Source organism: Notamacropus eugenii, chromosome 2 (genome assembly GCF_028372415.1).
Source record: "Notamacropus eugenii isolate mMacEug1 chromosome 2, mMacEug1.pri_v2, whole genome shotgun sequence".
Lineage (NCBI taxonomy): Eukaryota > Metazoa > Chordata > Mammalia > Diprotodontia > Macropodidae > Notamacropus > Notamacropus eugenii.
This window is the reverse complement of record NC_092873.1, coordinates 213,631,268-213,647,715: the sequence shown is the minus strand read 5'-3', so window position 1 is coordinate 213,647,715 and position 16,448 is coordinate 213,631,268. Positions and strand designations below refer to the sequence as shown.

The following is a 16,448-nucleotide window of genomic DNA, read 5'->3' as shown; positions in this document are numbered from 1 at the left end:
GAAGCCATAAGAATATGGTCTCATTGTTTTTGACCCTATTGTATCTATTCTTAAATACTTTAGATTAAGGAATATTGGAGATGGATTGGTTTAAGCTATGACCCTGTTATCTCCAAAATATTGGAAGAGTTGCCAGAACCCTGGGAGCTAGAGTCTGTGCCAGATTGTGGACAGCAAATCTGTTTGCCAAAAAATCCCTGAGGAGCAACAGGGACCCAGACCATCAGTGGGTTGTACTTACAGTCAAGGTATTGGGTCCTACAAACAAGGACATAAATGTATCCATCAGTGTCAGGAAGGGAATCTATTGGGGAAGATACTTTATAGCAACTGCGTTAAGCTTGAGTTCACTTCACCAGGGACATAGGTGTTAATGGAGAAGAGTGTGCCTCTGGGTTTTGGACTTTTGTTCTTGTAATGTTTACTCAGTAAATGTTCTTTTGTAAAATTAACTGTCAATAATTAATTAAATTGTAATTAAGTACTAATTATTGATGGCTGGTCTTAAAGAGAACACAGGGGAATTGGACTTGAGCCTATAGCATTAGAGAAAAGCTAATAACTCAGCAGGGTTATCCCTAGAACACTGAGAAGGAGTTGTAGTCTTGCACTGGGGAACCCAACTTACCAGGGCTAGGAGTTAGGATAAGGGCTTCAGAGCTTATATGGGGTCCACTATCATTACTTGAAATTTTATACTGTGGCTAAAGAATATTACCGCCAAGTGAAAAAGCACTTTGACTCAAACAAATAAGGTAAATGAAAATCCAAATGCACACTGAAAAAAAAATTAGAGATCATAGATTTATATCTAGAAGAGACCTCAGAGGGCATCTAATACAATCTCCTCATTTTACAGATGAGGAAAGCAAGGACCAAGGAGGTTAAATTACCAGCTTAAGGTCACAAAAGTTATATGAACGTTAGTAATCATTCATTTTAGCAAGGGACATTTCGTTTTACAAAAATATCTTTAAATAGTTTCCTTATTGAAATTTTAAAAATGATTTCATTTACCATCCCAATGCATTTTAAATGATTCCATTTACCCTTCTCCAAAGAAAAAAATTACACTCAACTTTTTAGAAACATAGCTACTGGAGAAAATGAGGCCCAACTGTGCTTAACATAGGGCTCACCATTATAAATGGATACTCCTGAGATTTCCTTAGCAGTGGCAATGGACTGTACAGGACTACTTAATCAATCGATTGATCAATAGCCCTGTGTGGCCTATTACCACTGCTAAAGAAAACTCAAGAGTACATTTTAATAATGTGTGTATTCACAAACCAGACCCCTGCCCCTCTTTCTGCAGTAGCTGTGCTCCTAAAAAGTTGAATATGAATATACATTTGGGGCAAAATAAAATACTAGATAATACATATAGTGTTTATATAGGACAAAATCACATATCCCATATTTCTTGGCATTAGGAAAGGGATAACATGCAATGGAAAGTGAATTAGATAGTAACACAACAAGAAACATTGGGAAAAGGAATAGTCAGTCAGCAGGGTCGGGGAAAGTTTCAAAGAGGAAATAGAATTTGTGTTGTGATTTAAAAGATGGAGGCAAAAAAAAAAGGTATCCTCATTCAAAGATACAAAGGCCTAACACTGGAGGGTGCATTTAAGTACTAGACCATAACCTAGTTTAACTGATCATTGAGTGTTTGGAGAGAAGTAATACAGAAAGAAAAGAGAATGCAAAATGTGTAGAGCTTCAAATAACAGACAGAGAAGTTTGGGCTTCATTTATTAAACTATAAAGAACAACTAAAGTCTTCCGAATGGCATAGCCAAGTCCATACATATGAAACACAATTTTTGCAGTTGTCTGAAGGACAGATCAATAATAAGGATGATAACATTTATTTACTGTTGTCAGTTTGCAGAGCACTTTACATATATTATCTTATTTGATATTCACAAAACTGTATAAGGGAGGTTAGATAGGTGCTTATATTAGACCCATTTTAAAGGTAGAGATACTGAAGCTGAGAGAGCTTAATGGTTCACTAAGGATCACACAGGGCAATATCTAGGATGGGATTAAAACTTGGATCTTCCTAACCTAAAGTCCAGCATTCTACCCACTATGCCACCTAAATAGGAAGCAGAAGAGTACAGAGGTAAGAAGTCATGTTTTTTGTAAGAGTCCAGGTATGTAACTAAAAGAGCTATACTTTTAGGGCAGCAGCAGAGGAGATGGAGAGATAATAGGGAGGAAAGGCAAAGGATGGATAGATGTTGTAGAGGTGAAATCCATAGGACAAGGGAACTTAATGGACAAGAGAGATGAGGGTAAGGGAAGAGTCAAAGATAATCCTTAAGTTAGGAAACCAAAGGAATTAATAGTGGTACCACAGGCAGAAATAGAGAAAAGGAGCACGGTTAATAGGGAAAGACAAAATGCTTAGTTATGCACATGTAGAATTTGAGGTACCAGTGGGACATCAAAGTAGAGGTGCTGTGAGTTCAGATAGGAGTCAGGACTGGAGCTAGACAAGGGATGATAGTTGGGGAAGATAAAAGTGTCTGGGAAGATGGGCTTTGTTTGTCTGCTTGTTATAGAATTGGGAAGGCCCAAATATTTTCAGTCAAATGGAGAGAAACCAATAGAGAAGGAAAGATTGAAAAATCATGAGACCAAGGATTATGGCTGGAACAAGGTCATTGCAGGGATAGTCTTGAATGTGATCAAGAGTATAGTGAGGAAGTATAGTGAAGAGCTGGGCTACCTCTGTGTAAATGGAAGCTTTGAGGAATTAAGGAAGAGGGCTGAAGATGTACATATCCCATGACTTCAATTGTCTCGGAGACAGGGAGATGAAATCCTCTGCGGTGGGGGACTGGGACAGGGGTGAGAGAAGGGGAGAGAAAGAAGAGGTACAAGGGAGAAGAGAAAGACAATCTGGGATTATCTACAATTTATCATATGCATATGGATATACACACACATACATACATATACGTATGTCCCTTATGTGTAGATGTTTGTGTGCTCTCTCTGCTAGACAGAGGGAAGGGACTGGTTTTTATCTTTCTTTGTATCCCCATTACTTAGTGTGATGCATGGCACATAGGAGGTGCTTAATAAGTGTTTGTTGATTGACTGATTTTCACATCCTCTGTTCATATCACTGGATTGTCATCATTAACTAAGGAAATGTCACACACACACACACACAATTTTAGTGCCTTTATTTAAGTGTTTCTTGAAATAATGATAACCTTATATTGGCAATTTGAAGAGCCTGCAGTTTAAACCTATTCTTTATTGGGGAAAATATGGGTTGGTATTTTTCAATACACACAAAACTACCCAGTCACTACGTTCAGTTCCCTTAGGCTTAGTCTTGAGTTAAACTTTCGTTTGTTCCTTAGTGTTAGCAAAAGAGCTGATTTTAAACCTGTCTCACCAGGAGGCAAAAATCCTCAGCTGGTTAACATGAAGGCTGAGAAAACAAAAATCACTTCAATAAACAATAATTATATGTTTTCCTAATGCTCATTGCCTCAAACACTGCTTCTTCTCTAGGATTCTGAATATAAATTCAAATTCAAGAAACAGATGTCTTAAAAATATTAAATGTTTATATTGAAAAAGCAATTTTTCTGAACTTTTAAGATTTAAAAATAGTGGATTTGCTATATATATGTTAATTTCAAGAAATGAATATCCATTTTGATCCTACTTGTTGTAATGTTCCAGAAAAAGAACTCATCCATTTTAGGAAAGAAATCTTAGATTTTTTTTTTTTTAAAGACTCAATTGTAACACCTCCGCCAAAGTCCATTGGTATGGAACTTTCTTTGTAGTGGTGAGGATGAAGGCTTTGCCCTGCATGAGGGGTGTGGCAGAGTTGATAAAATGCAAGAGCTTTACTTCTCAGGCATCTCCTCTTTGAAGACTCATCATTCAGGTGCTACTGATTTCCAGCTTCAAGAGAGAAGATGGAAAAAGCTAAGAAGGAAAAGACTCTGGGAAGGCATGAAAAGTACAGGCATTTACTACTATCTATCATGTCCCCAGGCCCTGATCACTACTCATCCCTTGAATGAGATCCAGTATACTCTCTCTTGGTTGAACTGAGTTATCCTGCCCCCAGTGAGAGAGTTTCTTTATTCTGTATTGTCTGGCATAGATTCTTTTATTTTTACATTTTATGATTTTTGTTTTGTTATGATTTGGATAAAGGGACTTCTTTGCCATTTACTATGTGGAAGTGGTATTAGGTGGGGAAGGGTTGTCAAGCCTTGGATATAGAGCTTGGGGGTTCCCTTTCCCCCAGAGATGACAAAGCAATCAAAAATTATATGGTGCATGAACATATTTCCTAGATGAATAATATTTAAGAGAGCAGTTAGATATGTGTCTAGCCTGTTACCCTCTTCAGCCTCAACATCTTGCTTCCTTTCCTGGCATAAATGAAAACCTCCCTTAGAGAAGAGGACACAGGTATCTATTCTGCCTCCCTTTGAGTCACAAAGAAGCACAGGACCCCAGCAACATATATAGCTTCACTGCACATGTGGGGCATCATTGACTCACTCCTCTTTCACTACCTGATAGGTTGAGCTCCAAGGTCAAATTTAGGCTGGCTGTAGTAAGCTACAATAGAGTTAATGGAACATAAATCATGAGATAACGTAGAATCATAAAACTGTAAAACTGGAAGAGACCTTAGAGAACCAATCTCATATGAAAAAAAAGGAAATATAGCTCTAAGAGAATGAGACTTGTCTACCATCATAACTAGATAACGTTTTGCTTCTCCTGGGTGGGTTTTAACAAACTTAGACTGGCCACCAGATCCAGATGGCTCTGGAGGAGAAAGTGAGGCTGGTGACTTGCCACAGCTCTCCCTCACTTAAATCCAATGTACTTGTATGTTATAGCATTACCTCCCTGATGTCAATGGCCCTCTTTGAGAACAACATCTGAATCCATGATGCTTGAGAGAACCCCGACTGGGGAAAATAGAGGTGGGTAGTAAAGTTGAGAAGATTCTTTCAGATCAGAAACACTGGAAAACCGGTTGGAGAACTCAAAAGGCTAAAAGGGGTCTGAAGTAGAATCAGAGTCAAAACTAGAAATGACATTCAAAAGGAGGCTAATGAGGTTCTATTTGGGATTAAAGATGCAAAGATATTAGAATTGTTTATAGATTTAGACCTAGAAGGTATCCAAAGCTCATCAAGTCCAAAATATAAGGAAACATGTCAGAGTTGTACAGCCAGAATGAGAACCTAGGTCCTCTGACAAACAATCTAGTGTCCTTCTCATTATGGATTTAGTATAGTGCCAGTAACTGTCAAGCTAGACAGAGTTAAAATAACTCCCGACATTCTGTCTCATCTCTGGACACATTTATATTTTTATGCCTGGCTTATGTAGCTGGTACTGCCTACCAGTTTCTTCAGAAATCCCTCATCTAAGGAACTTAAACTTAGCTTTCACTCCCCATAGCAATAGTCAAACCCTCAAAGTGTCAGACAGTGAGGGGACAGCTGAGACTTGCAACCATGTGGCTAGACAACCAGGTCAAGGTATTGTCTGGACTCCACCACACTGCCCCTTAACTCTGGAATGGCTAAGCCTACTGTAAGTTAAGTCACCCATAAGAATGCCACGGGATGACCAGGCATAGATGGATTGTACCTTGCATCATCGGAGGGAACTCCTCTCAATAAATGAGATAATAACTCTGAAGACTAAGTTATTTAAAGATAAGCCTGATACACTTATTATAGTAGATCATATTTGGATGCTAGTATTTCTGCTTCACTATATGTATGTAAAAGTAATACATTTGCTTTTCTTCAAGAAAAAAAATCTATAAGATCTTTAATTCAGATGGACATTTCTTCCATTTCTCTGAATGAATATTAATAGATTTACACTTCTATTAATCAATAAACAAACATTTAATGCCCACTATTTCTCAGGCACTGTTGTTAGGTATTACAGTTACAAGGACAAAGCAGTTTTTTTTCTTACTGCCTATGAGATAATACAAATATATCAGTTTTACAGATGAGGAAAGTGAGACTCAGAGAAATTAAATGATGTGCCTAAACCACTCAGCTATAAAGTAGAAGAACCTAAGAACCCAGGCCTTCTGCCTCTATGAATATCGTTTACAACAAAATAGAAAATAAACTCCATAAAACCTTTCTCTACATTAACACACTATTGTAATAGTTAAAAAGAGAAAGGCAGTGGAAAAGAACATTTCCTTTCTGCTATATATGCTTTTGCCAAAAATTCCCTAGATAATGCAGGCCTGAAAGAGTGTCATTCTTCAGTCTTTTTTTTCCTTCTTCCATAAATGCTAAGTATAATCACTGCTGCTTAGCACACCTGTTTTCTGGTTCATAAGGCACACAGCTGCAACAAAATTTGAAGGAAAAATAAGCCTTAATTCCCTGAGTTCAGGACTGGAAAGTTCTAACATAAATTCTATTCCTGATGTGGAAAAAGGGCAAAACAGGCCTGTTGTGAAGTGGGGGATGTTGATGAAGAAACTCTTCTAGAAGATCAGTTATTCATTGGTGTAAAATATAACCAAGTGGTGATTTTTAAAGACATTCAGGAAAAACGTCCAGGTATTCTCCTCTCTCCCTCACCTACCCCATGGTTCCTCAGTATTTAAGGGGCTCCAACTATGCTCACCTTCTCTCTCTGTTTCTGTCTGTCTCTCTAGCCTTATTAACCTGAAAAAAACCCTCTGTCCTGGAACCTACTCTCCCAATTGGTGATTCCCTCCCTATGACCAGGTCCAGCCATGTACCTATCAGTCCCGGGTCCACTCGTTGGTTGGTCTTCTCCATCTCTACATCTGCTTTCTTGCACAGGTATGATTCCCATTCCTCCATGCCTGCTACCCAGCTCCCTTCTATGTATTATCTTCTTCCATCATAACGTAAGTTCCTTCAGTATAAAGGGACTGCCTTAGTGAATTGAATTTTTATTCAATTTATTCAGCTCTTAGCAGAGTCCAGCTTACTACGTAATACCTCTTCCTGTCTTATCCATCTCTCCCTTTTGTCTCTGTCAACTTTCTGTATCAATCTCAGCCTCATTTTTTTTTTTACCAATGACAGTTTTTTTTGTCAAAATCAGAGATAATAATAGTAGCACTTATATAGGGCCTTAAGGTTTAAAAAGTACTTTACAAATATCATTCCATTTTATCCTCACAACAAATCTGGGAGATAGGTTCAATTATCGCCATTTTACAGATGAGGAAATCGAGGTTGTTAAGTGACTTGCTCAGGGTCACACAACTAGTAAGTGTCTGAGACGATTCGAACAGATCTTCCTGACTAGTTCTAAACACTGCACCACCAAGCATCTTGAACAAGCTGATAGCCTTAACATGGATTCCATTCCCTCCACCACCCCCAATATCTACTTCTCACTCCCATCACACTAGGTAAGGCACTGATTTAAATTTATACTTAAATTCTTAAGCATAAATAACTGATAGAGGATCCTTATTTCGGATGAGTTATGATAGATAGAACTTTTCAGAGTACTTGAAAGAACTACTGAGAATGGGATAAACTCAAAAAGGAATATCTGAGTTTGGGAACAAAGACAAACTTCTGTCCAATCTGATTTGGCCCCATATTCCTGAAAGTTCTAATTTCCTTCAGGAGATGTCAAACTAAAAATTTCTACACAAGCTGCAGCCTGGGAAGATGGCTTTTGCTTCATGATTTAGAAAAAAATAAGAAGTAAAAGAAAAACATGAAGGAAGAAAAGGCAAGGCAGAACAAATGACAGAATGGGGGAAAATGGTGGAATTCAAACTAAAAAGAAAACTTTATTTTGGTTGTTCAGTTGTGTCCAATTCTTTCTGACACTATTTTGTGTTTTCTTGGCAAAGCAGCTAGAGTGGTTTGCCATTTCCTTTTTCAGTTCATTTTACAGATGAGGAAACAGAAGCAAACAGGATTAAATGACTTGCCCAGGGTGACAAAGCTAATAAGTGTCTGAGTCTACATTTCAACTCAGGAAAATGAGTCTTCCTGACTCCAAGATGGCGCACTATCCACTGCACCATCTAGCTGCCCCAGAAAGAAATGCTGGTCTCAAGAATATTTGGAGGGTTCCAGTCTTTTAACATTCATTTCACTTTGACATTCTAATTGATGAACTGTTTTATCAGAATGGAAATTACTATTTATGGATTTTATATTCATGACTTCTCATTCTACACATTTCTTGTTTGTGTTTATCAAGGAGTCACTTAAAATGTCAAGGGCCTTTAACTGATTTGTTTAATTTCATTGGGTATTAATGAACGTGTTAGTTGCCTTGAATTCCAAGCACTTTACCAGCTTGTCTCCTCAATAATGTCTTCTTAAGTGAAAATATTTATCAGTGATAGCTGTTGCAACCTACGTCAGCCCACCACATATATGTCTCTTTTTATTGCCTTTTGGTTCATAATCTTTTTAATTCTTCAGAGATTCTGATGTTCCATGATTAGTGCCAATTATTATATTGTTACACAGTATCATTACAAAAATAGCAAGAGTAAATAAAGGAGACTTTTGTAATAAAAAACACGACAACTTCCCAAATATAATTCAGCCCAATTTCCTCCTCTGGCTTAGTTCTGGGCCCAGTCTATCTTTACCTGCATATTAATATTATATATAGCATACACACATACTTGTTGCATGTCATACATAGTCTGTGCAATATGTATATTTTAACCTACTTTGGTTTTTTCTATAATGATAGAACAATTTCACACTGCTATGTGAATTACTAGAAAGTGCTACAGCATTCAGTAAAATCAATACAATATTTGTGAAAACAAGAACATTTGCAGAATGACACCATTTAAAAGAGAATCATTTTAGCTTTAGGATTCTGCATAGGCTATATTCTGTAGAGGATGTATTTCATGACACTGAAAAACATCTTAGGTGAGTATGATGCACTTTGCTTCTTTTTAATATTCACTAGAGCAGAGAACAAAGTCATTCTATATTTTAACACATGTAAGGGAGACGTCTTGCTTCAAGAGATTTCAATGCTGAGTCATTGTTTTAAAAATAATAAACATGCTGAAAATTTTATTCTCTCTGCGAAGAGCTTAGGAACTTAAACTGAATCATCTCAAGAACATTTACAGATGATGCAAGACAACAAAAAGCACTGAAATGGGACAGATCCATAGTGTTTCTATAATAGTCTATTTATATCAGTGTCTCTGGTCATACCACCATATTTGCACTCTTCTACCATAGTGCTCAATGTACTGTTTGAGGAAGTGGCTATGACATGAAAGGCTATAAATCTTACAAATACATTCCTATTCAAGTTAACAAAATATATGCACTTGGTATGTGCTGAGAATATGGAGATAAAGGTAAACTTTATTTTCCAAAACATTATAACATGGTGAGAGGGGCAAGAATTAACATTATTTCAGTGGGTGCTCTATGAGACCACAGCACTGGTCTCGATCACCCCACCACTCCTCATTCTGTATAACTTATATTTAAGTATTTTCATAAATGCTCCCCAAAGGATCTACCCAGTACACTGGAGGTTTTCCAATGGTTCTTTCAACATTTTGTAAGCACTTCTGAAGTACTCATGCTATATATGTGTTATTTGTCATTCCTGCTGTATGACCAGCTTGTCCCATTTTCTAGTCATAAATGTCTTTGATAACAATTTTCTTAGAATTTCTTATGCACAAATTAAAAACTACTGTACCTACCACATATCTTTCCATTGTTTTAGTCACTTAAAAATTAGTTTCTTCTTAACTATCTAGAAGCTCCAGAAAATTTACAACTCATTTAAGATTTATAGAAACTTTCAGTGGAACTTAACATTTAATCTTGATTAAAATCATAAATCATTCTAAATCAATCCTATTTATTTCCTTGCCTGCTTAAATACAATATTCCAAATATAACAGATTTTTTCTTTATTGCTTAAAATCATGACTCTGCATAAACTATATTCTGTAGAGGAATACCCACAATTGTGATGTACTTATGAGCTAGCTATAGATACAGGTTATATGGGACTGAATAGATACTAAAGGCAGCAGTGACCTTGAAACTTGTCTTCTTGAAAATGTTCCTGAAAAGATTCAGCAATTCAGGGTGGAGCCAAGATGGCAGAGTAGAAAGACAAACCTGTAGAAGCTTCCACATATAGCCCACAAAATACCTGTAAAGGTGACTCTAAATAAATTCTAGAGCAGCAGAAACCACAAAATGACAGAGAGAAAGAGATTTCCAGCCCAAGATAGTCTGGAAGGCTCACAGGAAAGATCTATCACACCAGGTGGGGAGCAGAGTGCAACTCAGCATGGGCTGCAGGGTTCAGCAGGGACAGGACCCAGAACAGGCTTCAGGGAGCCATCAGCAGCAACTACAGCCCCCAGATTGCTCAACCCATAAATGCTACAGAGAGTTTCAAAGGTCAGTGGGAAGGATCCTTCACCCAGGAGAAGGGAACATGGTCTGGACCATCACTACAGCAACAGCATCCGTTTTTGGAGCCCTCTGCCTAAAGTCTCTGGGGGAATTGAGCAGCTGATCTGAATCTCAGCTCCAACCTGGCCCTAGGGTGGAGAGCAGGCATGGTGAAGCTGGAGGAGGTTGTAGAGAGGGAATTCTACTCCCAGATTCTGGGCAGAAAAGTTTTTTGTTGCTCCCAGATCAGTGCACAGGCCAGGAGAGGATTAAACTCCTCTCCTTCGATTGTGCCCCTTTGGAGGAACTGAGAATCTACAGGTCCCCAGAGTAAACCCTCCTCTTGACAAAGGACTCAAAACATCAAGTAACTGGCTGGGAAAATGCCCCAAAAAGGGAAAAAATAAGACTCTAGAAGGTTACTTTGTTGGTGAATAGGTATTTTCCTCCATCCTTTAGGATTGAGGAAGAACAAAGCATACTGTCACAGGAAGTCAAGGCTTCTGCATCCAAAACCTCCAAAATAAATATGCAATGGTTTCAGGTCATGCAAGAACTCCAAAAGGATTTTGAAAATCAAGTAAGAGAGGTGGAGGAAAAATTGGGAAGGGAAATGAGAGTGATGCAAGAAAATCATGAAAAGTGAACAATAGCTTACTAAGGGAAACCCAGAAAAATGCTGAAGAAAATAGCACCTTTAAAAATAGGTGAACTCAATTGACAAAAGAGGTCCAAAAAGCCAGTGAGGAGAAGAATTCTTTAAAAAGCACAATTAGCCAAATGGAAAGGGAAAGTCAAAAGTTCACTGAGGAAAATAGTTCTTTAAAAATTAGAATGGAGCAGATAGAAGCTAATGACTTTATGAGAAACCAAGAAATTACAGAACAAAACCAAAAGAATGAAAAAATAGAAGCAATGTGAAATATCTCATTGGAAAACAACTGACCTGGAAAATAGATCCAGGAGAGACAACTTAAAAGTTATGGGACTCCCTGAAAGCCATGATCAAAAAAAGAGCCTAGACATCATCTTTCAAGAAATTATCAAGAAAAACTGCTCTGATATTCCAGAATGAGAGACCAAAATAAATATTGAAAGAATTCTTTGATCACCTCCTGAAAGAGATCCAAAAAGAGAAACTCTTAGAATATTTTAGCCAAATTCCAGAGTTCCCAGGTCAAGGAGAGAATATTTCAAACAGCTAGAAAGAAACAATTTGAGTATTGTGAAAATACAATCAGGATAACACAAGATCTCACAGCTTCTACATTAAGGGATCAAAGGGTTGGAATATGATATTTCAGAAGTCAAAGGAACTAGGATTAAAACCAAGAATCACCTTCCCAGCAAAACTGAGTATAATACTTCAGGGGAAAAAATGTTCATTCAATGAAATAGAAGACTTTCAAGCATTCTTGATGAAAAGACCAGAACTGAATAGAAAATTTGACTTTCAAACACAAGAATCAAGAGAGGAATGAAAAAGTAAACAGGAAAGAGAAATCATAAGGGACTTTCTAAAGTTGAACTGCTTACATTCCTACAAGGAAAGATAATATTTGTAACTCTTGAGACTTTTCTCAGTATTTGGGTAGTTGGAGAGATTACACACACACACACACACACACACACACACACACACACACACACACACACATAGACAGCACATGGTGAATTGAATAAGAAGGGATAATATCTAAAAAAATAAAATTAAGGGGTGATAAAGTAATATATTTGGAGGAGAAAGGGAGAAATGGAATGGGGCAAATTATCTCTAATAAAAGAGGCATGAAAAAGTTTTTTCAATGGACAAGAAAAGGTAAGTGAGAGGGCAAAAGTGAAACTTACTCTCTCCATATTGGGCATAAGGAAGGAATAACATGCTTACTCAATTTGGCATGAAAATCTATCTTACACTACAGGAGGGGTGAAGTGGATAAGTGGGGTGGGGGGGAATGATAGAAGGGAAGACAAGTGGGAGGAGAGAGTAATTAGAAGTAAACACTTTTGGGGAGGGAAAAGGTCAAAAGAGAGAATAGAATAAATGAGGGGCAGGACAGGATGGAGGGAAATATAGTCTTACAAAATATGATTATTATGGAAGTCTTTTGCAAAACTACACACGTATAGCCTATATTGAATTGCTTGCCTTCTCAATGGGGATAGGTGAGGCGGGTGGAAGAGAGAGAAGTTGGAACTCAAAGTTTTAGGAGCAAATGTTGAAAACTGTTTCTACATACAACTGGGAAATAAGAAATACAGGTAGTGAGGTGTAGAAACCTATCTTGCCCTACAAGAAAAAAGAGAAGATGGGGATAAGGGATAGGAGAGGTGTGATAGAAGGAAGGACATATTGAGGGAATGAGCAATCAGAATGCAAAGCTTAATTGGGGGGAGGGGAGGGAAGAGAAGAAAATTTGGAACTCAAAATTTTGTGGAAACTAATGTTGAAAACTAAAAATAAATAAATAAATATAAAAAAAGAAAACTTCCTAATGTCATATTATTGGCCAAGTGGGGGTGGGATTGGGTGGTTTTCCTTCTTGTTATAAAGGTGAAGTGGTTCATCTTAAATTATGTGACTTGAGTAATATGCCTGCCTTTCTACAAAATTAATTACTAGAACACAAATTCCTTGAGGGCAAGAATTGTTTTATTTTAAAATTTGAATCTCCAGTGTTTGGTACAGAGCAGGAAATAAATAAATGCTTGTTGACTGAACGGGGTTAAAAAATATTCTTGGAAGTGAATCAGGTAAAATTATAGTTCTCTTGTCTTCCATGAAATCATCTTCAGCATTGTTTATCAGCTCTTTAATTTCTTAGAATCATTCAAAACATTACCTGAGTTGTGTCTGACTAGTACAATGGACCACAGGCATCTCCTTGTCAACTTACAACCCTTCTTTTACATCAATATTTATAAGTTTTCTGCTAAAGTATAAAAAAAAATATTTTCCCAGGATAGTTTTGAAGATCAAATGAGGTAACGTGTGCAAAGTGCTTTTTAACCTGAAAGTGCTACTGAAATGCTAGCTATTAGCTATAATTGTCAGATCCCTTAACCATTCAATAATTGGTGGAAATGTAGTTTGTGCAACCACTACTCCAAATTTCCGATTTTCCAGTCACCAAACACTTGATTTTATGGGACCTTGAAGCATTAACTGGTACAACGAGAGCCAATCTAACCTCATTCTTCTTAAAGAGAAGGGAAGGTGTGATTATCTTGTACCTGTCGTAGTAAAAGGCAGTGAGTACCATAAAAAAAACAACTAGCTTCAGAGAATAGACTGTGCAGTATAATAATCTTTCAAAAAAATAAGATTTGTGAATGGAATAAAAGAACCCCTAACAATTAGATAATTAAAATTTCAGGGTAATAAAGCAGAGGAAATCAGTTTTTACTTCAGATAAAACTGACAAAATAGAAATAGTTATGTATAATCCTCCCCTAAAGCCACAAAGCATATGTCATGACTTCTTTCAGTTCAACTAAATTTTACAAACATTTATAAAGAGTATCTCTAAAAGAAAGAAATACATATATCTTTCTTCTCCTGGAATACAACTTCTTGTCCTTGTGAACTCGGAACACTCAAGTATAGTTACATACCTTCGCATTCAGTCTTGGTAAGAAAAGTCCCTGCTTTCCAAGGTTTTTGGTGAAATCCTGGACAACACTGATCACAGCTATCACCACAGGTATTGTGCTCACATTCACAACGAGATTTCTAATTAAGAAGAAAGGGGCGAAAGGGTATATTTTTTATTGTTTGCTTGGGACAAGGTAAACTTTTGGGAAGCAATGGTAACAAGGAGTGTGAACAATTTAAACCTAATCTGAGTAATCTTTTATCTCATTCTGGAGACAGGGTTTCAAGCTCTTCACAGATGGATGGGTCTATTTTGCATTGTTAAGGGCATCTTATGTACTGGTAATAAAAGGGAAATAAAGATAGGAATCCAAGACATTCTAAACTGAAACTTTTATATATTTCATGAGTGGATGACAAATTCAGTGACCTCAAAAAATTATCCGTTTGTCCAAGGGATCTCAAAGAATCTCCAGATAAACTATGGACACATTCAGACCCCAAAAGCCTGGGATTGGGAAATTCTCATTGGCCATTGGCACAATTGACAGGGAATACTAATGTCTTATAAGAAATACCACTGTGTACAAAATGTTATTACAGGAACTGGTTGACTATTTGAGCATCCCTTAGAATATGTCATTTTGATCCAGAGAAAGAAACTTAACTCCATTATCCATGTTACAGTTTCATTATCACAATAATTTTTCATATCATTACTTCTTCTGATGTTAAAATATTCAATGCATCTAATCTCTAGGCAGTAGTTCTTTCTCATACTTGAAAACAGAGTGACTTGTAGAATGGCAAGTGATTGGAAAAGAAAATCACATTCATTTTCTGTTCTGGAGTATTAAGTTGACATTCAGATGGAATCTCTACCCCAAATTACCAATATGTTTCAACATGGCTCTAGGAAGTTTCCCTTGGTTATTCATCATCTCACCTTCCTCCCCATACTGTACTCTCAGGATCCCATCCCATGACTATTATTTATTTACTAGATAACCATCAAGTTATCAACTTTGTCCATTTGTTTGCTTAAGAACAATCTTGATTAATATTGTAAAAGAAGTGGACAGGCTGATTGACGGAAGGCATTCTCTGAAGTTAAATCATGTAGCATGCTGTCATAGCCAGAGAGTTTTCAAAACAAATGGACTAGTTTGAAGCCTTTTGGGGGGAAAAATAATCTGTTTGCTGATACTGTGGTGGCAGAATTCAAAGTCCATCATTCTGACTGCCAACGTTATTTCACCCTGGCACTGCTTTCAGTTACACCATCTAAGTGGGGACCTGACATCAATTCACAGACTACAGCATCAGCAAAGCATTCTCATGCAACATTTTACAGTTTCAGGACTGCATTTTGCCAAATGGTCCTATAAATATACCTACATTTGTTGATGGATCAAGTGGACAAGCCCTGGCATGACCATAGCAGATGCACATTCCTCCAACGGAAATATCCTTGACTGAATAGTAATACTGCACAAAGGAAAACCAGAAATCTAGTTACGAGAGACTGCAAGCTAGAAACAACAAAAGTAAACACTTATCTTCAAAAATTTTACTTGTTTCCCCCCACTGAATTAGAAACAGGTAGGTGCTTTTTCCAGGACCGATGAAGGCATATATGATGGAAAAAAATAGTTCTTTGATATGTAAAACAGCCTAAAGAAAGATGACATGTACTTCACTAAAGTGAACACTATAAAGTAGCGAATCCACCTGGCAGTAGGAGCAAGTGGCAGCGGTGATCATTTAAAGACCATGATCTAAACGCAAGCTCCCTATTTTACTGGTCAGAGAAGTAATCTAGACCAGAGTTTCTTCAACTTTTCCTACTTGTGACTCTCCTTCAGTGCTTCTTAAACTGTGGATCACAATCCCATATCACAGTTTACCTGGGTGGAAAGATATCATTACTGAATTAGTCAAGTCAGACTATTTGCCAGCTGTGATACTTTGGATTCAGAAGCAGGTGCTAGGTGGTGAGGACGCCTTTGCGTACATGCTGGCAAAATTTTATGGAACTGAAGAAAAAAGTTAAGTTCTTGAAGAAAGAAACTTTGCCATTTTAGTTTTTGTATACCAAGTGCCACTTTTCCTAGCACATAATACTCCTAATAAATGGTTATTAAATTGAACTATTTCTTTACTTCATTTATGTTTAATAGTGTTTTGATTTTTGAAATGCATTTTTAATTTTTTTAAGTTTTTATTGATATATTTTGCTTTTACAATAACAGACATTTATAGATCACTTCCATATCATGAGAAGTTTTTTGTAACAAAGTAAAACAATTGAGTAAAATTAGTAATATAGCTGTCTCATCTGAAAATGCATGCCACATTCCACATATGTAGCACCGTACCTTTCTATTTAA

At 37.0% G+C, this 16,448-nt stretch overlaps 1 protein-coding gene across 2 annotated transcripts in view; it reads right to left on the bottom strand.

Annotated features, from left to right (window-relative positions):
• Nucleotides 1–16,448, bottom strand: part of LAMA2 (laminin subunit alpha 2) — a 795,715-nt gene that overhangs the window by 450,324 nt on the left and 328,943 nt on the right. For both annotated transcript variants that reach the window (XM_072637652.1, XM_072637653.1), the window contains exons 6-7: nt 15,457–15,546; nt 14,079–14,196 (exon numbers count right to left, since the gene is read on the bottom strand). In XM_072637652.1, the coding sequence (XP_072493753.1) occupies nt 14,079–14,196; nt 15,457–15,546 (208 nt within the window). The remainder of the gene's footprint in view (nt 1–14,078; nt 14,197–15,456; nt 15,547–16,448) is intronic.